The following is a 20,860-nucleotide window of genomic DNA, read 5'->3' as shown; positions in this document are numbered from 1 at the left end:
TGTCTGGGGGCACACGTGAGTATTCAACTTTTCTTGGTTACATTAAAACAAAACAAAAAAGTTGGCTCGGTCCTTGTTATGCCTCGTGGAGTTAACGTCAAATAACCCGCAACAAATGGCTTCCCTCTCCAGGTCTAGCCAAAATGCCACACGTGGGCTGGATTCCGTTTCGAAATTCACAACATTTGAAAAAAAAAACAGAATTAGTATATTTGCGTTTCCAAAGGCTGCTTTTTGGCGATTTTCTGAAATTAAAGTTGATTGTCGTGTTTGAAGTCAGCAGCTAAGCGGACCGACCGTGCACTCTAGATCAACCGAATTAAAAATAAAAATCTCATCTAGAGATATGTAGCCTATTATCCACCCATAGACTACCAAGGGTACGCTTTTGAATTGGAAGAGTGGCGTGGCTGCCCATTGTACTGCCGGGCTCGACACTAAAGCGACCCCCGGTCCCGCCTGCGTGTTTTGCGTGTCTGTCGTACCTTGAAGGGACGCCGGACACCGAGCCAGAGGACGCGTCGGAGGAGGTGACTGAGCTGGTGTGTCTGGAGTCGGACCTCCAGGATGGACAGTAAGGAACGAGGGAGGCGCAACGGGTCTGATGCTGTGTGGTGATACATATAGAGGGAATTAGAGAGAGGGGGGAGGGTGGCGGCTTAGTCATGGAAACGTTTTTGCCCATCTTCGGTTGTTAGCTTTTACTCGTAATTTGAGTGTTGTCCCCCCCCTCCCTCTCTCGCTTGTGTCCGTGTTTTCGCTCGCAGGATGATGGAGGTTGAGGTAGCGCATCATAACGTGCTGTTGGCACGCAGCGAAGGCAAATACAGCGCCGTTGGCAACCAGTGCACACACTACGGCGCTCCGCTCAGCAAAGGTAAAGCAGGGACGTGTCCGAATGTCTCCGTGTGTCTGTCTGCCAGTTTGCCGTTGTCGCACCCGCAGAGTGTGTAGTGGAATCTGTTCGCCACCTATTTTATTAGTAAAACAAACTTTGAGTTCATCTGATCGTCCCGCTTAATCCTGTTCGGGGCTGCAGGACCTTTGAGTCAAATCGTTCAAAGAAATGAACACCTACTCTCTTCGCTGATCTCTTCGTCACTGACGGATAACGGCGTGTGCGTGTGCTTCTTTCTATCTTTTTTATGAGGACCAATTTGAGTTTTTAACCATCAGAGTGAGGACATTTTGGGAAGTGATGACATTTTGGCCGGTCCTCACTTCTTAAATGGGTTGTTTTGGGGTTAGGACTTGGGTTTAGGGTTAGAGTTAGGATTAGGTTCTGGATAGGGTTACGCTAGAACGACCGGGATTTCACTCCTACCTAAAACGACCATGGGAGGTCAAAATGACCGCCGGGTTTTAAACTCTACATTCTGTCAAGATTAATACCCAATTGAGATATTAATGCGTTGCATATGTCAGTATGTCTGTTGGGAAATGACTGACACCGAAATTAACATTTTAACAACTATAATACTATTTTTAAATAATTTAAACTTCAGAGAGATATGGTCGAACTTGAATAGCAAAATTGAAAAAGTGAAAATATTACCTGAAAAACAAAACGGAAAACGCATATTGCTAATCTAACAAACGTAACGAGGCCATTAAAACGTGGAATGTTAAAAAAAAGAAAGAAGAAAGAACTGGAAATAAACACTGAACAGTCCCAAACAACGACCGGAACTTAAAAAAATACTGGAACGACCGTGGGCGGTCAAAAGGACCGCCACGGTTTTTAAACTCTATATTCTGTCAAGATAAAATACCCAGTTGAGATATTAATGCATTACATATCTTAGTATGTCTGTTAAGAAACTAACTGACACCAAAATGAGCATTTTAACAATTTGTAATACTATTTTTCAAACACTTAAAATGGCCGCCGTCCAACGCCTGTAAATACTGCAACGCGTCGATAGTAGTCACGGTGCGTCTGAAACGGTGTCTGTAACCAGACATGTTGGCAATAATCAAAAATCAAGTTTAGACTAATTCTCTGCACTGGAGGACGCTAGTGTGTTTCTGGGACAGAGCAGTGAACTCCGCGAAGGAAATGATGCCAACACACGTCATGAATAGTGACGTGACGCAAATTACACGCCGTCATTTTGACGGCTCATGGTCGTTTTAATTAGCTCTTGTCATAACTATTTTTGTGCAATTGGTCTAAAACTCGTTTTAAATGCAAATATATGCAATTTTAGGAGAATTCAGGGAGCGGCAGGTCCTATCTTTTTTTCTCACAAAATTATTAAAATTTGAAAATCCAAAACGGTCATAATGACCGTCTTGGTCGTTCTAGTGTTTGCTAGGGAATGAATGTAATCAATGAGGGGTCCTCTCCAAAATGACAAACGTGTGTGTGTGTGTGTGTGTGTGTGTGTGTGTGTGTGTGTGATTTCTTTCCTGCAGGCGTTCTGATGGGGCATAGAGTGCGTTGCCCCTGGCATGGAGCCTGTTTTAACGTCCACACAGGAGACCTGGAGGAATATCCTGGCATGGATTGTCTACCTTGCCATAAGGTGAGGGCTGAGGGAGGAGCGAACAGAGCGATGAGAAAAAAAAATAAAAAGAGGAAAAGAAGAGGTGAACAGAAACAGACCACAGAAAGACCAGACAGACAGACATGTGGGGAGGTAGGCAGGCAGGCCCGATGGGACAGAAGGAGGGACAGACAGATATTTGACCTCTCATGTCCAGCTGTTGTTTGACTTTTACCAATTCTCTTTTGAAGGTCAAAGTTGAAAACAACAAAGTGTATGTGTCCATAAACAAAAGGGTATGTGTTACATTTACTTTTCATTTAATGTTACCACTCATCCAAGTCTCACTTATTGAACCCAGCGTTGCGCCTGCCGCTTCTGACATTATAGCATCACTTCACTCAGTTTTCAGCCAGTATCTCGAGGCTTGCTGGGTTGGTTTTACAGGACTGTTGTTTTGGTTACGTCCCAGAGCACAGCCTCACCCAGAAACACTGACTGTGGTTTCTTCCCGTAATCACAGGAGCGGTGATTTGCACCACTGACAGAACAAGTCTGTTGATGGTGCAAAACTACAGAAAATAGAGATGATAGAGCAGTGATGATCTTCATTTGTGAATAAGTCAGCCTTCACTTGACATACACTAACTGACAATATACAGAAAGCTGTCTGTGCGTAGCCCATGCTCTGCTGCTTATCAACTCATCTAACTGTGTTTCGTATTTTGTGGATTCAGACTCTCAAACAGGCGAAAAGAGTAAAGCGCATGGGAGCCCGAGTACCGGGAGTCAGTCACACCATCCTATTACTAGGAGGAGGTGAGCATGGACCACTCTGCTGCTACTGTGTGTGTGTGTGTGTGTGTGTGTGTGTGTGTGTGTGTGTGTGTGTGTGGGTATGTGATTGGCTTGAGCTAAAGTACTCTTCAAGAATTGATGTGCAACTTTATTTCAACACACGTGAAGTCTCAGACGGGTGGGATTTACCACCTCAGGATCAATCAGATGGTGGGTTTTCTCTCTGTAAGCGCAGGGTCTGCGTCGTTGATTTGTGCGGAGACCTTGCGGCAGGAGAACTACGGTGGCAGAGTCATCATGGTCACCAGGGATGACCTTTTACCCTACGACAAAACTCGACTCAGCAAGGTACTGGAGTACAAGCGATGTGGGAATCATGTTGTGAATCTTGTTTTATCATTTCCGTCAACTGTTTTTTTTATATCAATATTTGACTATTTTATTGACCACAGCTTTGCACACACACACACACACACACACACTGTACCTGCCTGCAGGTAATGAACGTGGTGAGTGACAGCATCCTGCTAAGGAGGATGGATTTCTTCCACCAGAACGACATTGAGGTTTGGCTCAGGAAGGAGGTGAGTGTGTCCTTCTCTGCTCCCCCCTGTTTATATATGTTGAATGTCACTCCATATGAAACGTCATGAAGGCGCTTATAAACAATGGCCCCTGCAAAAATGCATCATACACGTAATTTTCTGTATTCATGGCCGTTGGTGCGCTGATGACTGAACTGTTTAGTAGTAGTAGTAGTAGTATAGTAGTACTTTATTAATCCTGTAGTGGGGAAATTCTTTTGCCAAGTGGAATAGCCAAAGTAACATGGAGAACATGGCGCTGGACAGGACACAGCAACACAACGAACAGAAAACTAAACTCTAGAAATTTATTGTAGCGAATTCAGGGGGCAGCCAGTACGAGAACCCAGGTCGCCTGCACCACAGGTGACTAGATTAACCAGTCAACTAAAGGGTCCGACCCGTTAGCCAAGGGCTAGTGAGTGTAGTCATCCGTGGTCGTTACCCTACCCCCCTCCTTCAGGAAGTGCATCCCCATGCTTCAGCATATCAGCTCCCTCACGCCTCTGGGCGCATGCGCTTCCGATGGCCTCATGGTCTCACCATCCCACTTCTGACACCAATATAGCGAATTCGGGGGGCAGCCAGGAACCATCGCAGTTGGGACGCAAGCCCAGGTCAGACCCTTTAGTTGACTCGTTAACGTATTCACCCATGGTGTGGGAGACCCGGGTTCGTATCCCGGCTGCGGCAGTTCCCAGCTGCCCCCCAAATTCGCCACGTTGGTGTCAGAAGTGGGGTGGTGAGACCGTGAGGCCACCGGAAGTGCGTGTGCCCAGAGACGTGAGGGGAGCTGATATGCTGAAGTGCGAGGACGTGCTTCCTGAAGGAGGGGAGTAGCGTAACGACCACGGACGACTAGGCTCGCTAGCCCTTGGCTAACAGGTCGGACCCTTTAGTTGAATGGTTAATGTAGTTGCCCGTGGTGCGGGCGACCTGGGTTCGCAAATCGTAGCAAATTCAGGGGGCAGCCGGGAACCGCCACAGCCAGGACGCTATCCCAGGTCTCCCACACCACGGGCAACTAGTCGACTAAAGGGTCCGACCCGTTAGCCAAGGGCTAGCGAGTCTATTCATCCGTGGTCGTTACACTATGTTTATCTATATCTGTTTTTGTTACAGATGTAGTGAATGATGATGTGTTACTTATAATGTTCGGTGATGTATCTGCTGTGTGCTACGTTCCCGTGCTGGCCTTGCAAGCTAAACTACCATATGAACAACAACAGCAGATGTGAATGTCTTTACTGTATCAAAACACTGCCATGCCGCTGACTGTTTAACAGGATAAACTGATGATGCTAGTCTTGATTTTTTTTTCCTCCACATGATGGGATTTATCTGCCTCTGTTTTACTTGCTACCGGTTCTTAGTGACTGTCAGTCTTTTCCTGCCCTGGCAGGCGTTGTCACTAGACACAGACAAGAGGGCAGTAACGTTTGATGACGGTACCGTCCAGAACTACGATCAGCTCTTCATCTCAACAGGCTGCAGGTACCTTTACACACACACACACACACACACACACACACACACACACACACACACACACACACACACACTTTTTTGTGCAACATAAAGAAGAACACAGCAATATCAACTGGCAGTCGCCTGCACCAGGTTGTTGGTATCCCTAACTTGCACTAAACAAGACTTGTTTTGTCAAACTCGTATCAGGCGGATAGTCACTCACCGGTGTAGTGCAGAGCTGCAGGATCATGGCATTGTTTATGAACATAGTCTCGGTCTTCCCATTAGAGCTAAAGGTCTGGATGTCCCTGGCATGGAGCTGGAGAACGTCAAAATGCTGGAGACACCAGAGGACGCCCGGCAGATCCACACCGCCTGTATGGGCTGTCACATCGTCATCGTAGGATCCTCTTTTGTTGGTACTGTGCTGTCATTATACAACATACCGACATGTTTTCCAAACTTGTAAGGTGGCGGGGTATACGTGAGTAACTTCCATCACAGGTTTTTCAGTGCAACAACTTGAACTGGGAGATTACAAAGTCGTTTGTAGGTGCAGCACATTTCCTGACCAATGAAACAGAAGGACAAAGCCTTTTTTAAACCAAGGATAACACCCCCGCTTTTTTTTTTCCTCCCCAATTGTACCTGGCCAATTACCCCACTCCTCCGAGCTGTCCCGGTCACTGCTCCACCCCCTCTGCCGATTCGGGGAGGGCTGCAGACTACCACATGCCTCCTCCGATACATGTGGAGTCGCCAGCCCCTTCTTTTCACCTGACAGTGAGGAGTTTCACCAGGGGAATATAGCACGTGGGAGGATCACGCTATTCCCCCCCCAGTTCCCCCTCCCCCCCGAACAGGCGCCCCGACCAACTAGAGGTGGCGCTAGTGCAGCAACCAGGACACACACCCACATCCGGCTTCCCACCCGCAGACACGGTCAATTGTGTCTGTAGGGACACCCGACCAAGCTGGAGGTAACACGGGGATTCGAACCGGCGATCCCCGTGTTGGTAGGCAACGGAATCGACCGCTACGCTACATGGACACCCAAGGATAACTTTTCAGAAGATTTATTTTTCACAACTTGAAGATGAGGCTATGGCCCTTAATTCATGAGAAGTGGATTTCTGAATATAAATACATTTATCCAATTGAAATTGTGGTGACAAAGTGTTTTGAGACACTATTTGAGGTGGTTGGTTACATTTTCATCTCCTCAGCACTTCCTTAACTGCCTGTTCGTTGCATCTGTTCTTTTAGGCATGGAGGTGGCATCTTATATGACAGACAAAGCCACCAGTATAACAGTGATTGGCAGCAGTGAGCTGCCGTATCAGAAGACCCTGGGTCCTGAAATCGGCAAGATTACCATGATGGTGAGACAGATGGGCAGACAGACAGAAAGACAGACAGTTTATCTGTTCCTATATGTTATAATACTGATTCAATCTTGCCTTGTGCTGTATCCTCAACCACCCTTGAAGGATTTTATTCATTAAGATTTGTGTTGAGTACTGGAGCTTGTCTGCTGCTGCTTACTGAGATGTTCCCCACTGACTTCAAACTCAGAAGCAGAACAACAATCAGAATCAGAAAAGGAAGAGACGAATCCGACTGACAGAAACCATGTTAACGACGATGCTAATAAGAATTTGTGTGTATCTATGTGCTATCATAAAACTCTGTTTTCTTGCCAGATGCTAGCAGAGAAGGGCGTGAAGTTCTACATGAATGCTAATGTGACAGAGGTGCGAGGACTGAATGGAAAGGTAACATACTGAAACACATCAGCCATTTAACATTTCAATACGTTTGGTCCATCTCAATTCAGAACAACTTAAACAACTGAATTCAGACTGAATGATGAATGTCATCAGAATCAGAATCACATTTACTGCCAAGTACAAGAACATACAAGGAATTTGTCTTGGTAGTTGGTGCAAGAGGGAAAAATGAACAGTAAATAGTAAAGTGTGGAGTATGCATGTTCTCCCCGTGTCAGCGGGGGTTTCCTCCGGGTGCTCTGGTTTCCTCCCAGTCCAAAGACATGTAGGTCAGGTGAATCGGCCGTACTAAATTGTCCCTAGGTGTGAATGTGTCGGCCCTGTGATGATCTGGCAGCCTGTCCAGGGTGTCTCCCCGCCTGCCGCCCAATGACTGCTGGGATAGGCTCCAGCATCCCCGCAACCCCGATTGGGATAAGCAGCTCGGACAACGGATGGATGGATAGATAGTAAAGATAAAAGTTAAAAAGAATTATAAATAAAATATGCATGCAAGATAAAATAAGATCAAAATGTAAGTGAGGTGCAGTAAGGTGCAATCACCATGAGACCACGTGGGCGGCCCCTGATGGCGACAGGAGCTGTGTTTGCAAAAAGTTAAATGAGAATTTTAAGAAGTTATTTACAGAATAAGAGTTATTATTTACAGGGTATTGCGGGTTTTATGCAGGGTGTCGATATACAAAGAGCACAGTAGAGACGATGGAAGGGGGTGGGGGGGGGGCAGTATCAGAATCTGTTGGTGTCTGGGGGCTTGTTAGAAAGACCTGCTGCTGGTGTCCGGGTATCGTGGCAGTCTATTCCCTTGCCTACCAACACGGGGTTGCCGGTTTGAATCCCCGTGTTACCTCCGACTTGGTTGGGCGTCAGACACAATTTGCCGTGTCTGCGGGTGGGAAGACAGATGTAGGTATGTGTCCTAGTCGCTGCACTAGCACCTCTCCTGGTCGGTTGGGCCGCCTGTTCAGGGCGGGGGGACTGGGGCGAATAGCGTGATCCCCCCACGTGCTACATCTGCCTGGTGAAACTTCTCACTGTCGGGTGAGGTGAAAAGAAGGAACTGGCGACTCCACATGTATTGGAGGAAGCATGTGGTAGTCTGCAGCCCTCCACGGATCAGCAGAGGGGATGGACGGCTCAGAGGAGTGGGGTAATTGGCCGGGTACAATTGGGGAGAAAAAAAAGGGGGGGGGTCCAAAAAAAAGAAGAAGAAAGAAAGACCTACTGCTGTAGGGAAGAAGCTTTTCCTGTGGGATGAGGTTCTGGTTTGTATAGACCTTATCCTCTGGCCAGAGGGGAGTGATTTGAAGAGACCATGGCCTGGATGGGAAGGGTCTGCAACGATCTTTCCTGCTCGTCCCAGTGTCCTGGAGGTGTACATGTGCTGGAGGGTAGGCAGGTTACAGCCAGTCACCCTCTCATCAGAGTGAATGGTACTAGGTAGAGATGGAGGAGGTGAGGATGGACTCAATGATGGCGGCGTAAAAGTGCACCATCATTGACTTTGGCAGGACTGCAAGTGGATAATAGGGGTCCCTGCTTTCATGTTTTGTTTTGTTTTTGTTTTGTTTTTCTGATGGATCAATACTCTCTCTCTTGTCTTGCTCCTTTCTACCCCCAAGGTGAAGGAGGTTGTGTTGAAAAGGGGGACTGTTATTCCAGCTGACGTTTTGATCGTTGGAATTGGTAAGTGCAGAGCAGGGATGCTAGTAACGCCACATTCTAACACTAGAACGACCGGGATTTCTCTCCTACCTAAAACGACCATGGGTGGTCAAAATGACCGCCGGTTTTTAAACTCTATATTCTGTCAAGATAAATACCCAATTGAGATAATAATGCATTGCATATGTCAGTATGTCTGTTAGGAAATGACTGACACCAAAATTAACATTTTAACAACTTTAATACTATTTTTTAAACAATTTAAAATGGCCACTGTCCAGCACCTGTAATACTACAACGCCTCGGTGGTAGTCATGGTGCGTCTGAAACGGCGGCTGTACCCAGACATGTTGGCAGTAATCAAAAATCAAGTTTGGACTATTACTCTGCACTGGAGGATGCTAGTGTATTTCTAGGACAGAGCAATGAACTTCACAAAGGAAATGATGCGACCAACTCACGTCATAAGTAGTGACATGACGTGCAAATTATGCGCGGTCATTTTGACCGCTCATGGTCGTTTTAGGTAGATCTTCTCATAACTTTTTTTTTCTTGTGCAATTGGTCTAAAACTCATTTTAATGCAAATATATGCAATTTTAGGAGCTTTCAGGGAGCAGCAGGTCTGTGTCTTTTTTTTTTCTTCTCCCACAAAGTTATTTAACTTTGAAAATCCAAAACGGTCAAAATGACCGCCTTGGCCGCTGGGATATTTCATTTTTCAAACAATTTCCTTTGTTGCATCTCTTACATTATAAACAGGACATTTCCCACTCTGTGGCTTCATTGCCATATTTTGGATCAATTCCCTTTCATGAGAGTTTATGTTATATAAAAAGGGAAAGGTCACATTAAATGATGAGAACTCACCTGAAGTCATGTAAGCCAGCTGAGAAGTTATCGGGTCAGTAAACATTTCAGATGATTGGGAAAAGTTAACCAGCTTATTTCTTCTGTTCAGTGCAGTTAAGCATCCATGCAAGGACTCTATGATGGATATTAATGTTTTCTAAAAGCAATAATAACACTGGTTTAACAATTAATGCCAGCCAAGATTGACTTCTCAACGATAGATTGCATCTCCAGACGGACGGGCATGTTTATGGCCAGGGTAATTGAAATTGAGCGTGCAATTAATAGCAGAGTGAATAATGAGCTTGTATTGGGTAAGGTGGTGATTCTGTTGTTGCATCTGATGGTGTGCATTATGAAGTGAGGAACCATTGCGGTGGGTCAAGAGTAGTGGACAATAGATTAAAATAAGCGAAATCCTCATTCTAGCCTCGTTCCTTTTTGTTTTCACCTGCAGGAGTAACTCCAAACTCAGAGTTCCTGCAGGGCAGTAAAGTACAGATGGACTTGAAGGGATCAGTCATGGTTGATAAGGTAAGCAGCCAGCTCATTGTCTCTCCACACTCTTCCCTCGAAATGTTTCCATTTTGTGGGATCAGCTGCTCGCATTTGAGGGAACTCTGGAACAATTATGGAGACTTGCATAAGGGCAGGCATTTTGGCTCAAAGTCCAGATTTCGTTCAATGTAATGGCAGAATGCCCAAGTTTGAATTTCTCTCTCCTTTGGGGGGGGGGGGGTCACAGACCAGCCCAGATCCCCCTCTGTTTGAAATTTGTTCCACCTCTCTGTCTCTCTTCTCTTACTTTCTCTTCTGTTATCTATCAATCAATGTCAGTCTGTCATCTTCTCTATCAACCATCTCTCTCGTTCTTTCTCACTCTCTCTGTCTGTTGTCTGTCTGTATGTCTGTCTGTCTCTCTCACTCTCTTGCTCTCTCTCTCTCACTCTGTCTATCTGTCTGTCTGTCTCTCACTCTGTCTGTCTGTCTGTCTGTCTGTCTGTCTGTCTCACTCTCTCTCTCTCTGTCTTTCTCCCCCTCTAACTCACTCATTCACTCACTCACTCACTCACTCACACACATACACACACACACACACACACACACACACACACACACACACACACACACACACACACAGACTATGCCTTTAGGTAATTTCTCTCTTAGTTTTGTCTTAAGGGAAGATTAAATCTGTCTTAAATCTGTCTTGATGGTAGAGTTTATTACAGGGAGTGCCTCTCTGGTTCTGTCCCCATCCTGCAGTACATGCGTACCAACGTCCCAGGGGTGTTCTGCGGGGGTGACCTGGCCACATACCCCCTGGCAATGGCCAAAGACCAGAGGGTCTCCACTGGACACTGGCAGATGGCACAAGCACACGGTAATAACAAGCCATGAACACCTGAATGAACTCCAGGCGTATAACTTCATTTGTCTGGTCCGGCCTTCAATGTAGCAGCAAATCAAGTTTTGAGAGAAGACACCTTAGCTGTGTTCAATTCTCAAGTGTTCAGCCTTTATCCGATTTTTATTCTGATATCCTTTGCCTTTCTTACCGATCTTTATTCATGGTGGTTGTGTTTTCCTTGTTGGTTAGCAAGGGTAGCTGCCCTGAACATGCTGGGCAAGCCAACTGAGCTCAACTCTGTCCCCTTCTACTGGACCGTCCTGCTGGGGAAAACCATCCGATATGCAGGTGGGGAATTCCCCGAATGCTACAAGTTAGCATGTTGTAGCATTATGCATACAGTTGTTTTTGTTTTTTTTGTGTGTGTGTGTGTGCGAGAGAGAGGATTTTTTTTTTTTTAGTGTGTTGCTCTGAGACAAAATGTAATCTTTATTTGGGACACCCGGCAAGGGACCCTTATCATGTCTTCGGTGCTGACAGATAAAAGTGGCACCATTTAATATTCAATATGGGCTCAACTGTCCAGATGGGGGCACTGTAAACAATTACCAATGCTTGAACAGTGTTTATCTAGTATGTCATGTAAGAGCTCCCAGCTCAAAAGCAATGCCGTCAACAACTGTGGGACTCATTATTCACACCAGGAGCAACATATAAGTTGTGTATACCTGACCAAATTCTGAGAAACATTTTCCCTGTACGTGTTTTATTCATTTATAGCAGCACAAATACAACGATGCATTCAGATAAGCTCGCCCATCTGGGATTGTTTTACGTTCCATGTCTCTGTATTGGTTTTGCACAGGTTATGGGGAGGGGTACACTGAGATTGTGGTAAAAGGAAAGTTTGAGGATATGAAGTTTCTGGCATTGTACATCAAGTAAGTCAAGAAAAAAGTTCTTTAAACATTAGCTGTTTTCTTTATTAACCTGGATCCAAACCATAACCGCGTGACTCTTCCCTAATAAAGGCTTTAGCCGGTCTTGACAGTGTGTGACCTGGTGCGTTTCGAGCTCACGTGCTGGTTGAATCCTTGTTTCTTCGTAGGGACGGCGAGGTCACGGCGGCTGCCAGCCTCGACTACGACCCAGCCGTGTCTGTAATAGCTGAGAGGTTTGCAGCAGGGAACGCCATCACCACAACAGAGGCTCAGTATGCAACACCCCTCTGTCTTCATCCTCTTCCTTTACCTTCATCCTGTCATTCCATCTTTGTCCGACCGCAGCAGCACCGCCTTAGCTCTGGTTACCCTTATATCTGAGCTTTGTAAATGTTGGCGGAGAGACATTTGGATGAAGGAAAACATGTAGAAACCAGGGCTATACCCAACCTGGAGGGCAAAGACATGAAGATTGATGAGCAGGCTGACAGCCAAACACATGAGTACACTGTTTACTATTTAGGGCATATTATTCAGCATGTTGAATGAATAATGCACCACTACATACTTTACACTTGGAGGAGTCACATTCAAGTGCACGTGACCCTTAGTAACGCCACAAGTAGAGTTTTGTCACTTTTATTTTGTCCATTTTGATTCAGCCTCAGTTTTTTATTTATGCCAAAAAAACGTCATGAAATTGTTAAAAAAAAAAAGATCTGAATCTGCAGAGCTGCCATTCCTCCCGCTTTGTTGTCCGCCATATTGATCAGGAAAATTTTTCCCTGGCCAGTCATTTCCATAAGAACGACAAAGATGCAAAGAATGATGCAACAGTTTTGATCGTTTAGTGATCATAAACGTCATACTTATCTATGTAGTATGCATACATGTTCCTTTTATATACTAAATTTGCATACTAACATCATATACACTACCTGATCAACGCTTCCAGTGTGGGAAGATGGTGGCGTGAACTCACGTTTGCGGCGGCCTCATCCATTGCCAACTATGCACTGTTTTTGTTCACGTCTGCGTCTAAGTTTGTGTCATCACGTGACGTTTTTATTTAGATCGTCGATTTTTTTTCTTTTAATGGCTGGGAGAAGCTGGCGTTGGATCGGCTGAAGAGCTCGGTCTGCTGCGTCCTGTGGGCCCAGAGCTGGGCCCGAGAGGAAGCACCAGGGTGGTCTGGCGGCGGCCTCGCCTAGCGTCAACTGTGCAGTGTTTTTGTCCGCGTCTACGTTTGTGTCGTCGTGTGGAGTGCGGGGAGGTGTGTCAAAGGTGTCTGGCTGGGAGAGCTGGCGTTGGATTGGCTGAGGGAGCCTGGTCTGCCGCATCCGGAGGGCCCAAGGACCACGGCCCGGCCTGGAGCTGCACCCGAAGAGGAAACACCGAGGGCGGTCTGACAGGATGCGGAAGCAGGGCAGGCTAAGCTAACTGCTAGCCCATGCAGACCGGCAGTTCCGACAGTCATCCTGGCTCATTCATTTTCTGGACAGAGGAATTTTTGGACTGTGTTGCACTGAATGGACTGTGTTGTTAACTGTTTGTGTTTTTTTTTTTTTGCTTTGTTCTTTCTGTTTTTGTATGTTTTTGGTGGTGTCGTTTTGGGGAAATGTTGGATGTGTGTTTTTGTGCTTTGTGTTGCACTGCTGTGGGCTGGGAGAAACGGAATTGTATTTCTTTTGTGTACACAAGTACATAAAAGAAATTACAATAAATTGTTCTTGATTCCTGACTAAAATGTACATACTATTGCTATGTAGTGTTGACAGTTCGGACACCACTACAGGCAGACGCGACTGTCGTGTGTTTTGTCGCACAGTAGTTTTCAATCTGGTCCCAGTGTGCCACCAGTACCACTGGTTTTCTATCCTACCAGGTTGTGTGTTACATTGACTTGTCATGTCAAGTACTCCATCACAGCATGCAGATGTAATTAACTACATGGTAGAATAGAAAACCAGTGGCCCCTGAGAACTGGCGTGAGAACAAACAAACACACGTTTCATTATATTGGACACATGAAATAATGGGTTAGGCACTCAAACATGTGGTGAACATGTTCAGATGTGAAAGGAAAAAGCAATGCAGATAGTCGATCTAAGTCAAGTACAGACAGTTAAAGATAAGTGAAGTCAAAACAAATCTGTTTGCAAAGCACGTTTAACAAGCAAAGTTTTGCACAAAGTGACCTACATTTACCCGAGGATGAAGTAAACACAGACGATGGTAAAGCAGCCAGACACAAATGCCTGTGACCGTGTCAGTCATGCCTTGTTCTCTCCCGTTCCCCTGACAGATCAGATGACATGAGCTGGCTGAAGCTATCCTGATCCAACTCTCCATCCACTCGACAACCATCAGCACATCAACACACACTCTCAGGATGTCCTCTCTCTCCGCAGGCCGTCCCATCCTCCCAGGAGTGGGGCTCACAACGTATCTGGAGACTCTTGACCGTTTTTCCCTTTTGAAAAGATGGACTTGCCATGTAGAACAGAGCTAGTTCACTGAGAGGTTTACCTTCACCGCTCCCTGTCCCGAGACGGGATGTGAAGACATGATACACTTTCTCCGTGTGCTGTATGCCATACGTACGTAAGCGAGTATGTGAGGAAGACTTTCCCCTTGCCTCCGGTGTGTGACGGAGATGTGACTGAGAAGTTGGGAGCAAAGCGGAAACAAAAGATACCTCAGATGCACACGACTTTGGGGGGCTTTCAAATATATTTGTGTCAAGACTTTTATATTTTCATTGGAATTCCTCTACATTTTTTTTTTCTCAGAACTCTATGAATCAACGTCTTCGTTGATAAAGAAAAACAAAACGAAAGAAAAAAAAACAACAAGACTAAAAACAAGTGCGTTCTCCACGTTATAAATCACAAGTGTGCCAAGCTGCCATTCATGAAAAACGTTGTTCCGGGAGCCCTTCACTTGGACGGGGCTGATGGACAAACACAAGTGGCCTTAATGTCCATTGTGGCCGTGTTTGCTGTCCAATCAGCGGCTTGGAGGGGGGATTAGGGGAACACAGGGGGGAGTGCTCAGCTCTTTGACTCAGAGATGCTGAAATAGGCAACGGCAACAAAACACATCAATGGTGAACAATGGGCCTTCTACAAATAGCACAAAGAGAGACTACAACAAAATCGTCACATGCTGCGTTTTTTCCCCCTTTTCACCCCTCCGACCCTCACCCTCTACCTCTTTATCTCTGTCTTTACTTTACACCTCACCGTTTACTTTTAACACCCCCCCCATCTGTCTTTTCTTACGGTCTTCTCAGCACCTCCATATGTTCATCCACAGCACGCCTCAGCTCCTTGTACCCGACTGACGTCCATCGCAAAGTGTTTTTTATCTTGTCTTGTAGTGGACACTTCATGGACTTATGGACATAATTCGCCATAGCCTGTTATCGTGTTAAGTTGACGTGCTCACTTTAAGAGCTCGGTGGGTAGTCATGGTTACGCGGCGCCATGTTTGTGGAGGGCGGGGGGGGGTGATATGAGGAAATAAACGACACACGTGTTCGTGTAGTCAAAGAGAGAGACGATTCAGTTCTGAAGGTTGTTGTTTTGTGTAACTTACTGACACCTACCGGTGGTACCGGTGAATGTGTTGGTGTTTGGCCGCCTCAAATCCCAGAGATGCATTCAAAATGAAATAGGGGGGTTGTGTTAATACATGCCCTGCCGCTGCTGGGAAGAAAAAACAACAACAACAACAATAAACATGGTTGAACGTGGGTATAGGGATTCATGTAAAAGTCCGCAGCTGTTTGTTGTTGTTTTTTTTCTGCCAAATATGTTGTTTTTAGCCAGAACCTCCCATCTTTATCTTTTAACCTGCCACTACCTGCCTTATCCATCTGCATTTGGCTATCATGTAGATGTACAGATGCTGTGTGCTGTACCGCTTTCCCCCCTGGGAAGGTCCTACTGCTTCACCACAAAAGCATTTGGATGGTTGATTTGTATTTGTGGTGTCTGTTGTGCCAAATACGCCGGCAAAAGAAGGTATCATCAAGGACACTTGTCTGCATGTAAATCTTCAGGTCTGTAGCTTTAACTTAACGGTATTTATTTTATTTTATTTTTTAGCTCTCCTTTCACTTCTACACTTGTGCCTCTTAAACAACTCCAGCAGCATATGAGGGACACTTTTTAAAGTTTAAACTCGGAAATTCAAAACTTTGTCATCAACCATTTTTCATGTTAGTCCTTGAGAGAAGAAGCATATTTGCCCGTTTGCTTAGCGACTCAATAGGCATTCACTGATGCCTATTATACAACCAGGGGGGAAGGAATCTGTTGTGACTATGATTTCTAAGGGCCAACCATCTTATCAGTGCAAAGTTTGCAAGGGGAGAGAGAACATGAATGCATTTGTAATTTTTCAGCAATTTTTGTCTTGTGTTTGAAATTCCTCTTGCATAAAGTTCTCAGGCACTCGCAACACACCCTCTCCTGTCCCTGTTTCACCTGTTGTGCAGCCATTGGGTTTATTCAGGCAACATGACGTTAGCGCCATCTATCGTTTGCAAGTGGTACTGTTATTGGTGACGTGTGCTTCAAGTTCAACCTTGAATTAAAACTACAAGCAAAAACGATATCTTCTAAAAAAACGAACAAATAATAATATAATTATAACAAATTCTAGGTCACTGCATGATTATATAGAGGAAGTTTTTCAATGCATTTTCCACTGCTGACCTGTTGAGAACGTTGCTTTACCAAGTAGCCCAATATTTGCACAATTGTTACACAAGACCAAGGCAACAAAATTGCTTCAAAAGTAAACTAATCCTTCCCTTTCTCAAGTCCCTTCTTGTTTCAAAAGGTAAACTTTAAAGTTAAACGTAAACTTCGGTATGAGAATGAATCAAGAACTGAATATTGGAATTTGTACCAGCCAAAAATGAATGAAGAGGCACGTCTGTCTTTTTCACAATGCATGGTTTCATCTGGGATTTGAGCATATCAAACCACTTTGTTGCTCTTTCAGAACATTTTCTCTTTCTTTTACCTGCAAAATACTGTATGATCAGCTATGGGGTTTTGCTTAAAAATGCTACATAATTCAAAGGCATGAGACAAACTGAGTGATCCTCTGTTAAGTTTTAAACAGGCCAATTCAAGAGCAGGTAGGCTCATTGGAACATAGCTGCCCTTGCCCATAGACCACAGTGAACCTGCAAACAATTTGTGGAAAATTTAGAGGACAGTCTGGACAGCCTGGGGAGCTATTGTGCACCTGAAGGAGCAAGCTTTATCCATTCAGAAGAAAATTAAACAGGCCCGAAACACTAGGTAATGACCTTTGACCCTAAGCACTGTTAGTCTATTGTTTAACCCCTTAAGGATATTTAATGTTCTCCCAACAAATTATACTTATCAAAACTATTATTCTACCTTTAGCTACCCTTTTCTTTTTGCAGTAGCATATTTATTGTTTAACAAATATCAATAATTACACAAACTACGTTATCCAAAATGTTAATCCTGAAGAAAAAATTCTAAGTTATATTTCTATTCATTCAATATATTGTAAATTAACATTAAAAATTAAATTTTTTATCCTATTCCAGCTGCGCTGAAGTTCAGCAATGCTGTCTCTTCCAAAAAAGTGACTATTTCCTGACAGTCACAACAAATTTCTCAATAGCGTCCTAATCCAGTTATTCAACTAAAGAGATCCTGTTGGTCATATTCAGGGGGAGCCTTGCCTAGGTCCTTAGGTAGTCTGTCTCTGGGCTGTCTGCGTTTCCTCCAACAGAGCCTGTCTGTGGGCGAGGTAACGCTGGCGTCTGTTCGCCCTGTACAGCTCCAGCCTCTTCTCCTCGGCCAGGGGGTCCTCCAGCACTCCCTCCCACCTTAGGCTCTCCTTACCCTGGGCACTGGGCCATGCCACAGCCCCCTGCAAGGGTACTCCACAGTCGCTGTGCTTGTTTATGTCTGTTGGAGGAGGAGCCGTGGTAGCTTTGGATTTCTTCTTGCTCCTCCGACCACAGCCACCACCACCACCACCACCTTTTCCCCCATTTTTTTTACTGCAGGCTCCAGCCTTGGACCGCTGGCTCCCAAGATGACCATTGCATGGTGGGGATATGGACAAGGTCTCTTGTGGCGAGGCTTTGGTCTGAAGTTTCTCTGTAGGAGCAAATAGCATAAATAGAGGCAGATGTATAGGCATACATGCACACACACGCACACATGCACACAAACAAACAATGGTTAGGATTTACATTACTAATGGCTCCCTGTGGACTTAAGAGAGCAGGTATAGCTATGTCTAATGGTTTGGTTGGCAGTAATTAGGCCGAATAGCTGAAAGACATGAAGTGACGATGGGGGCCTATTCTCTGGTGACCTATTCAACCCCACGGGGAATCTTTGGCATCTGAAACATGATCTTTATACTGGTGAGTGTTTGGGACAAACACTGAGGAGGGAGGGGTGACATTAGTCTGAATAGAAAGGGCTCTGGTGGGTGAATTGTGGAAGTAATTGTGAAGTGGGTTTTCCATTGTTTTACCTGTTTGACTCTACATCTTACCCCCCTATTTGTTGTGAATGGTGGGCAAATCTTCACACTTCGTTGGTTGGTTATATACCGCCTTGTCTTTGGAAACTATTTCTCCTATTTAGAATTACACGAACAGTGTTGCTGTTGATGAAAGAGTAATGAAATGATTTCACCTGTTTTCCCGCTTGTGCAAATTGGTGCCTCATAAAATTGTTTATGGGTAAAATACACAAGGTATTTATACAGCCAAATTAGTTTTGATTTGCTTGCACGGGCTGCAGGTTATGAGTTTACCTATTTCTTCTGGTTTAGTATCAAATGCTTTTTTTTTTTTTGGAATATCCGTGTATTACATTCTGTGATAACGAGGAGCTGATTGCATTAATGAGGAAAAAGAAAGGTGTAAATGAAAATGGAAGAATGGGGAAGTGGGAATAAAGGGTCACTCATCTACAGTCGAGAGAATGAATTAGTAGTCTTCAAGATTAGTGATACATCACCTGTGTTATCTGAGTTTTGAAGAGTGGTGGTGGAATGACCCCTTTGCTTAGAAGGGTTGGTTTGCTTGCTCTTCTTTTTCTTCTCTTTGGCAGGGGGGTTCCTGGGGAGCTGGGCCAGCTTACCGTGTCTGCCCGTGGAGGGAATCTCTTCTCGCATGCTGCAGCCCTGACACAAGCCGAATCAACTTAAACCGTCCAGTTTATCCTTTCCCACAGGTCAGCGGTATTATGCACAATTTCAGCAACGATCCATACTGAAGAGTCTTAAGGCATCCCAGATAATTAATGCATTTCAAGGGTCTCAGAAGAAAACGCACAGACCTCAAAACGTCGTGTAGGTGCGCGGCAACTGAAGTCGCGGCAGACCGCCCAGAAGGCGCGATTCACACACACTAAATGACGCGTCTCCATGGTAACAGGTGGGCAAACTCCTCCCACACGCCGTCATCGTCGCTTTTCTTGTTACTTTGTAACGAGTAGGACATCTAAATGCGTTTTTCATTGATATGACAACGCGTTGCGTGCATTTCAGTGTAGGCATTCGTCAAAGTGATGATAATCAAAAAGTTGTTTTCTATTGTATAAAGAACAAGAGTGCAACGCACAACAATTTGCGTTTAGTGACTATTCGTTATGTTGAATTCAACGCGGGAACGAGCGCCAAATAAACAATTTTGACCCCGACGTGATTTGAACACGCAACCTTCTGATCTGGAGTCAGACGCGCTACCGTTGCGCCACGAGGTCGTAGTGCGCAATTGTGTAACATCACATTAGATATTATATTAAATGGACCCTCGTTCCTAGAGACTTCCTGTTCTATATGCTAGGAAAATCCACCTTTCGACACACCATACGATTGTGATATGATGATAGCAAGTTGTTCAACGTATTAACGGGGTAAACATCAAACTGTCTCACTATTTGCATGTTTATAAACTGTAATGTTTGCATTTCTATTAAAACACAGCCCGAACGGGTTAAATATAAGTTTGAAAATGAAAATACAATACAAGATTTTCACATTTTAAATTGTTTTAAAGTGGCGACTTCCTTGGTGAACTGAAGAAGACAATATCCTCTTTCATATGCACGTCATATCAGCATTATCGGCGGTCACTCGGGGTCGAGTATAACCGTCCTCCCTCTGGGTCCCTCTGGGCCCTCAGTGGGGCGTAGAGGCAGATCCTGGAGCCGCATGGGAGGACGCCTGTGCGTGACAGCTTTTTACGCGGAATGGGTGATGCGCCTGCAGCCTTGGCAGGTCCTTGGCAGGGGGTGGCCAGAGTCCAATGACATGGAGAGCCAAGACGATTGGGGACCACCCTCTGCGTTTCATTCTGTTCCGCTCTTTACTTAACCCTACAGAACGGACGGTTAAAGCTTTACTTGCTTACTTATCACTTTATTAACAGAAATCCTTAAGTCATACAGTTCAGTCACTCTCATCTCCAGCCAGCATCACTCGCGGTCTGTGTCACACTCTAATTGCTCCCCGGAACCACAAACTAGGAATAGCGATCCTATTTGTTACATCTTTTCTTTTCTTTTTCCTTTGAAGTAAAGTCCCTTAATCAACACATCATTTACTCTAAGCGGTCCATTTTATCAATAAACAAAAGAATTATGTTATCAACACATCAGTGAATAAATCAATCAACATATCACTCGTAAATAACTAAATTTATACTCTAACATTATACTCTGTATTCTTAAAATTATTAACAACAGTACCTATTCAAACATCCATAACCAAACATTTTAAACTGTATAAATATTCCACTTCCACATCTCTTTCCTTCTTTTCCTTTTCTTCAACCAAACCTTACACTAGTCTCAGTCTTTGCAAGAGTCCCAAACCCATATTCTTATCACTGAGTAAA

At 44.8% G+C, this 20,860-nt stretch overlaps 1 protein-coding gene and 1 non-coding gene across 2 annotated transcripts; one reads left to right on the top strand and one right to left on the bottom strand.

The window, feature by feature from the left end:
* The first annotated feature begins 530 nt into the window (after positions 1 to 530).
* On the top strand, positions 531 to 14,279 carry LOC130117191 (apoptosis-inducing factor 3-like). Its single transcript, XM_056285362.1, has 18 exons — positions 531 to 574; positions 768 to 877; positions 2,419 to 2,528; positions 2,741 to 2,785; positions 3,227 to 3,308; positions 3,523 to 3,635; positions 3,785 to 3,871; positions 5,274 to 5,365; positions 5,630 to 5,760; positions 6,608 to 6,723; positions 7,045 to 7,116; positions 8,754 to 8,817; positions 10,106 to 10,182; positions 10,915 to 11,032; positions 11,249 to 11,347; positions 11,865 to 11,940; positions 12,108 to 12,212; positions 14,246 to 14,279. The coding sequence occupies exons 2-18, from the start codon at positions 769 to 771 to the stop codon at positions 14,277 to 14,279; spliced, it is 1,530 nt and encodes a 509-aa protein (XP_056141337.1). The 5' UTR covers positions 531 to 574; position 768.
* Positions 14,280 to 19,652: 5,373 nt separating this feature from the next.
* Positions 19,653 to 19,724, bottom strand: trnaw-cca (transfer RNA tryptophan (anticodon CCA)). Its single transcript has one exon. It is a non-coding gene; the product is annotated as a tRNA-Trp (tRNA).
* Positions 19,725 to 20,860: the final 1,136 nt, after the last annotated feature.

This window comes from Lampris incognitus, chromosome 8 (assembly GCF_029633865.1).
Source record: "Lampris incognitus isolate fLamInc1 chromosome 8, fLamInc1.hap2, whole genome shotgun sequence".
Lineage (NCBI taxonomy): Eukaryota > Metazoa > Chordata > Actinopteri > Lampriformes > Lampridae > Lampris > Lampris incognitus.
Note: the sequence above shows the minus strand (reverse complement) of the source record. Positions and strands in the feature narration are given on the sequence as shown.

What these genes read in the sequence shown, in the direction of transcription:
- LOC130117191 (XM_056285362.1), top strand. Translation starts at nt 769, where the DNA reads ATGATGGAGGTTGAGGTAGCGCATCATAACGTGCTGTTGGCACGCAGC. An exon ending in GAAAACCATCCGATATGCAG is followed by an intron (nt 11,348 to 11,864) that starts GTGGGGAATTCC and finishes GGTTTTGCACAG; the next exon opens with GTTATGGGGAGGGGTACACT. An exon ending in ATCACCACAACAGAGGCTCA is followed by an intron (nt 12,213 to 14,245) that starts GTATGCAACACC and finishes TTCCCCTGACAG; the next exon opens with ATCAGATGACATGAGCTGGC.